We start from the raw sequence: 6,238 nt of genomic DNA, 5'->3' as shown, positions 1-6,238 counted from the left end.
CAGGACTGTTAAGACAGCTTGCTTTCTCTGCAGCCAGGTGCCTAGAAAGACTAACAAAGGGACAGTCCCTGCATAGATCCAAACTTAAGACTGGGTGCCGCCTTTGTTTCCTGTCTGTACAGGACCTAACCCAACAGGAGCTAAGCAAGAGGCAGCTGTGATCTCAGTGCTTCTCCAGTGAGAACCCATTTCTCAGATTATGTGAATAATTGTCATCTTGATGATCCCACTTCTTAAAGTTTCTTTTATCTTACAGCAATTAACATGTAAATCTGATTTTTTTTTCCCATGAGCCTTTTTCAAGTGGTATGAATTCCTGTAAATCATTTAAATAGGAAGCTCAGAAGTGTCATCTGGATTTTCTTGCCTTAGTCATTCCCTTCTCAAATAACTCCCTTGGTGTTACAGCTTTTAGAACTCTTTCACTTACAAGAACTTTGTTAGAGGGAAAAATCCAGACACTATTTTAGCAATCCAACATGAGGAGATCAAGTAACTTTAATGCATCTGTTGGTCCCTGAATGCAAAATGGAATAGCCCAGCAAGACTCAAAGGAGGGAAAAAAAGCAAAATCAGTCACAAGTTTCTAATTTTATTTTAACAATCTTGCTTTTTAAAAAATACAAGTTCTGATAAATGCCAGGGGGATGCCAAGTGTCCATGGGCCACAGGCCTTCTCTCTCACTTCAGTTTCCCCTCCTGGGAGTAGTCATCTCTTTTGTCAGGATAGGAAACAGAGAACAATAAAATGCTAAATTGTTACGAGTTGTGTTACAAGGCTTGTAACAGAATCCCAAGGGACGTATGTCTTAATATGGCACAACTTCGTTTAGCAAAGTGGTATTGACCTGGACCAGTAATTTAATGTTGGCAGAATATACAGTAGGTGTGCAAGGTGCATCGGGTGAGGTATTGTTTGCACTTTAATGGTACCACTCTCTCTCTCTCCTGCAAACGGATCTATTATGCAGCAGAAGGGTTTAAATGGAAGTAAGAGCTCAATTACCGAAGAGAAGGGAATTCAAAAGGAGGAGCAGGCTTATAAGCAAGATGGTGAAGACCTTTAAATGTTTTTCTGTAGTAAGTAATTGAAGTGGCAGCAGAGCTGCCCTTTTAGTTGCAAGGGGGCTTCTGTACAGCCAGCTGCTGTGAGAGCTTTATGCTCTCCAAACAGCACATTTACTAACAACCTAAAACCATGGCACTACAAAGAACCACTTTTTCTACAAAGGAATTCTATGCAACAGAAGCATCGTTTTGCAGGGTCATCTGTCCCAGGCATCCACGGACAAATTTGAACTGTGACTTCACTGTCAATGGTTTAAGTATGCCATCGCTAGATAAATTTCAAGTATGCCATTTCCTCAATAATGTCTTAAATGGAAAAAGGCACTCACTGTTGAAACAGCAACTTTGTTTGTGCTATGAAGGGGTACTGAAGTAAGACTTGTTAATAATTCTGCTGTGATTCTTCCAGTGTCTCAACTATGGTTATGCTTCAGTGTATTAGGGATGTTCTAAGCACTTTGCTGTCCTGAATTTGGCCATAGAAGCAGCAAAACATAGCTGGGGGAGAATAGCTTTTTTTCCTTCATCTTGTTTTTGGCAAAGTTGTTTGTTTGTTTTTTCTTTTTTCTTCAGTTGTTTGAAGCATGGAGTATTCCTAGGTACAGGTATCCTCTCTCTCTCTTGAGTAATACTGTAGTTCTTTCTGGGCTTTTACTATCTGTTGAATTCTGAAAAAGGAAGGTGCAAGGAAACAAATACCTGTACAAGCATAATATACCTGTAATTACACCTCCTTTGGCCAGGAACTTAGCATCCCCTCGACACATCTCACATCACGTAGGAAAAGTTCACAGTACCAAGTTTTACAATCACAGTCACTCACAGCACCAAGATTGTCCAGACAAGAAGAAGTTACTGAAGAAAAAGGCCACTGGCCGAAATTCACACAATTGCCCATGTAAGGGCTCAGGTTAAAAATAAAGCACTGGTGGGAAAGTTAAGCCTAGCCTTTGCTGACTCTCCGTTTGGCGTGGGGCGAGCAGCAAGTTGCCCATCCTAGCTGCCGCTCTGAACAGAACGGCGCTATTGCCCCAGCTTTTCTAGGGGCTTTTCTAGCCCCTCGAAACTCGCCAGCCACCCGAGAGCTGGGGGAGAAGAGCCCCATGGCACCCCCACTTCTGCCTGTGGGAGCTGGAAGTTACCAGACTGTAAACATTTTGTTGTAGCAGTCCACTGGAGCAGGCAGTTGATCCTGCTCTGTGGAAAGGGGAGGCGGGACAGAGGCTCGGTCCCACTGAAGCCCGAGCCCTGAAGGAGAGAATGGATGCCTGTGCAGGAGAAGTCTGGGCTGTGCCTGCAGTCCTGCTGTTGGCTCTGGGTAGCAGTTGGTTGTGCTTTATTTCCCCTTCCCATCAGGACAGCTTGAAAAAGGGCTCGGGACAGGAAACTGGCATTTTCCCAATGAATGCAGCCTTGCGCAGATAACAAAATAAAAGCCTGGGAGGGGCAAAGTCCTTCCTCCCAACGTGGCCTCTGTGCTCCTGCTTCCATTTGGCTGGTTTCAGGAGCAGCTGTAGCCAGGCAGAAGAGCAGGCCTTAACCCCCACCGAACATTCATGGAGCTTAAAACCAAAGATAACTGTGTTTCTATGAGAGGTTACTAACAATTAACTTTTTCCCCTTAACCACATGCACATGGAGGACAGGATGCTGGTCTGTGGGCTTTCACCAAAGCTCGGGAGCCCCTCTGCCTCGAGGGCTCCTGCAGCGCTTTGCTTTTTGTGCTGAAAAGTGAGGTTCACCAAGCGCAGGGCCCACCTCGAGCAGCACTGACGTCCTCTGCTCTGCTGTTGGAGCGGGGGCCGTTTGCAGGCTTAGCCCCGTCTCTGTGCTCTCAAGCAGAGGTGGAAGGGTGCCAGAGGAAATCTTTCCAGCCTTCCCGGCCTATGTAAAGGGAGACCCTACACTCTGCGTATAAGAAAACCAACACTGATCCCATAAACATGCATATTCACAGAGAAATGAGAGCCCCAGCACCTGGGTGCTGCTGTCTGAAGCGAGCAGTAGGCTGCTGTAAACCCTGTTCTCACCAGAAATAAATGTCTCGGTGGCAGTGAAATGGGGTCTAAGCCCCTGGATTATGTCCATGCCGGATTCACGTGTTTCTTTAGCGTGTGAAGTCAACATAAGATGCAAAAGGTTGAAGCACAGAGGTAGACATTTTCGGCTTGGAGAAAGTGGCTCCTAGGCTTGAAATGACCAGACGGCCGGCGTGCTCCCAGAGGTTCCCCAGCTGGTACGCAAAGGCCCTCTGCAGCTCTGCTGCTGGGAAACAGAGGCGGCAGCTTTGCAAGACCTAGCGAAACCAAAGCGTGCTTCCTTTTGTCCTGCCCGCACCCCAAAGGCACGTCTCTGCTGGTCAGGCCCCTCTCACGTCTCATCGTCGTGGTCAGCAGGAGTTCTTAAAGGAGGGGACAAAATCCGCTGGTCCCTGTCGTTTAGGAGGAAAAGGAAAACCTAAACCTTTATGGTCACAAAGCAACGTGATGTCCTGGTTGGGAGCTGGAGGGGAAGAGTGGGAGCCTCCAAACAGTGCGGAGAGGCAGAAGTATTAGAAGAAGACTCGTCGTGAAGGGCAGGGGCGTTTTCCGGGGACAAGCGTCAGCCGTAGGCTCCTGCAGGTAGTCGGGTTTGCGCGGAGCTTCCGCTGCTGGATTTGTCTGCGGGAAAGGGAGGAGGAGAGCGAGAGTCCGACGGGGGAGCCCGCGTCCCCTTCCCCTGCTCGGCCACGGCGGCGGGAACCTGAGCAGAAACGCAGAGAGACTCTGCCGGGAGCGGACCCGGAGGCGGCGGGAGCCCCTCCGGGGGCGGCGGCCGGGGGGGGCTCAGCCCTGGGCGGTGACCGCCAAGGCGTTCACGTACCCGTGGGGGCCCACGTCGGCGTCGGAGAGCCCGTGGGCCAGCGGGGCGGCGGCGGCGGGGGCGGCGGCGGCGGGGCCGTACTTGGCGGGCGGCGGGGCGGCGGCGGGGCGGAGGAGGCAGCAGGTCTCCAGCGCCTCCAGGCCGCGGCAGGCCAGGAAGAAGAGGTTCTTCAGCATGAAGAGGGAGAGCGGCTGCTGGTAGCGCAGGAGCAGGAGGCAGCGGAGCGCCAGGAGCGGGGCGTCCAGCAGCCCGGCGGGCAGCAGGAGGTGGAGGGCGAGGCGGGCGGCGCCGGGGGGCGGGCGGCGCTGAGCTCGTAGAGCCACAGCACCGGCGAGGCCAGGCAGAGGAAGTAGACGGCGATGAGGAGGTAGCGCAGCGGGGCGGGCAGCGGCGCCGGCCGCCCGGGCTGCAGCACCAGCTCCAGCAGGGAGAAGCTGTCGAGCAGGTCGAGGCAGGTGGCGAGGAAGGCGGCGGCGGCGCGGTGCTGCGGCGGCGGCTGCGGCGGCAGGAGCAGCTGCCCGGCGCCCTCGGTGCCGATGGCCCGCAGCAGGCAGTACAGCAGCGGGGCGGAGAGCGCCAGGGTGATGCGGAAGCCGGTGGTGCCCAGCGGCAGGCGCAGCTCGATCAGCTCCAGGATGGAGGTGCCCAGGATCAGCGCCGCCTTGGGCGTGAAGGCGATGGAGTAGATGAGCCAGGCGAGGTGCGCGTAGGCGAAGTCGCCGCCGCGGGGGGGGCCCCGGCCCCGCGGCCCCCGGCCCCGCGGCCACCGGGGGGGCCGTGCAGCAGCAGCGGGTGCGGTGGCGGCGGCCCGGGGGGCGGCGGGGGCCGCTCCCGGCGGCGCGCCCGGCTGTTGCGGCAGAAGAAGATGCCCCAGCCGGCCGCCAGCACCAGGTCGGTGGCGATCCAGCTGCACCAGTACAGGTCGGTGACGGCGATCAGGTAGAGGTCCAGCAGCGCGCCCTGCCCCAGCAGCAGCACCAGGGACAGCGCCTGGAAGCCCCAGCGCCGCCCGCCCGCCGCCCCGCGGGCCCAGCAGCGCCCCCGCCGCCGCCCCGCCGCCCGCCGCCCCGCCGCCCGCCGCCGCCGCCCCGTACAGCTCCGCCGCCGTCATGCTGCGGCCCGGGCTCCCGCCGCCGCCGCCGCCGCCGCCGCTGCTGCTGCTGCTGCTGGGGAGCGGCGAGGCGGCGGCGGGCAGCGGGGCGGCGGGCGGCGGCACCAGGGGCTTGCTGATGCTGATGCTGTCCTCCTCCTCCTCTTCCTCCTCCTCCTCCTCCTCCTCCTCGGTGCTGCTGCGGGGGCTGCGGGGGCGGCGGGCCCGCGCCGAGCCCGAGCTCGACCCCGAGCCCCGCCGGCTGCCGCCGCTGCTGGAGCCCCCCGGGCAGAGGGGCTGCCGGTCGGCGGCGTGCGGCAGCGGCGGCGGCGGCGGCGGCTGGAAGGAGCCCGAGGAGGAGGAGACCGAGCGCTGGTTGGAGGCAGCGCGGTGCATGGTCCTCCCCGGCCCCCGAGCCGGCGCGCCGGGCCCGACGGCCGCGCCGCGGCCCCCGGCCCGCCCCCTGCCCGCCCCCCGCGCCCCGCGCCGCCGCACCGGCAGCGGCGGCGGCAGCGGCGGCGGCGGCAGCAGCGGCAGCGGTGCGGAGAGCCCGAGCGGCGGGAGCCGGCGGGGCGCGGCAGGGGAGGCCGGGGGCGGCGCCGAGCCGCAACCGCAGCAGCTGCTGGAGCCGGGGCGGGCGTCTCCGCTGGCGGCGGTGGGTGGGCTGGGAGTGGGGGTGGGGGAGCGGAGAGCGGCTGTGCGGCCGGGGGAGGGGAGGAGGGGGGCGAGAAGAGGAGGGGGAGGAAGGCGACCCCCCTCCCTGTCCCCGGGGCTGCGATAGAGCCAGAGCTCGGGGAGCATGGCCCGGCTGCCTCCTGCCCCCCAGACCCCGGTGAATGGAGCCAGCCGGGCCTGGGCGAGTCACCCATGGACGTGCCACAGCCCCCCGGCACCCACTCCAGAAAATCAGAAGGACTTCAGCCTCCCCCGATCTCTCTAGGCTGACCAAGACGAGGGCCAGTGGCCTGGCGCAGAGCCTATGGCAAAGCACACACTTGTGGCTCCTCATCTGTGGCGCTGGACATTCGGCTGCCAGTACTTTCAGTCTGTTTTAAGTAATTGTACATCAAAGTAAGTGGCTTTTACCCCACGGATTTCCTGAGTTGAGGCAAGCCACATACTGAGGGCTCTGCCCAGCTTGCTGTGATGGGATGGCGGCTTTAAATTGACGTGAATAGCCCTAAAGTTCCTACTTCTACTGAAAGCACCAGCTGGGGC

General features: G+C 58.6%; 1 protein-coding gene across 1 annotated transcript; it reads right to left on the bottom strand.

Annotated features, from left to right (window-relative positions):
* Nucleotides 1-3,893: 3,893 nt before the first annotated feature.
* Nucleotides 3,894-5,416, bottom strand: TMEM121B (transmembrane protein 121B). The gene is given in 4 exon segments (XM_050898865.1): nucleotides 3,894-4,225; nucleotides 4,228-4,653; nucleotides 4,656-4,935; nucleotides 5,147-5,416. Coding segments are annotated over 4 exon segments (1,308 nt in total).
* Nucleotides 5,417-6,238: the final 822 nt, after the last annotated feature.

Source organism: Gymnogyps californianus, chromosome 1, assembly GCF_018139145.2.
Source record: "Gymnogyps californianus isolate 813 chromosome 1, ASM1813914v2, whole genome shotgun sequence".
Classification (NCBI taxonomy): domain Eukaryota; kingdom Metazoa; phylum Chordata; class Aves; order Accipitriformes; family Cathartidae; genus Gymnogyps; species Gymnogyps californianus.
This window is presented reverse-complemented; position numbering and strand designations above follow the sequence as displayed.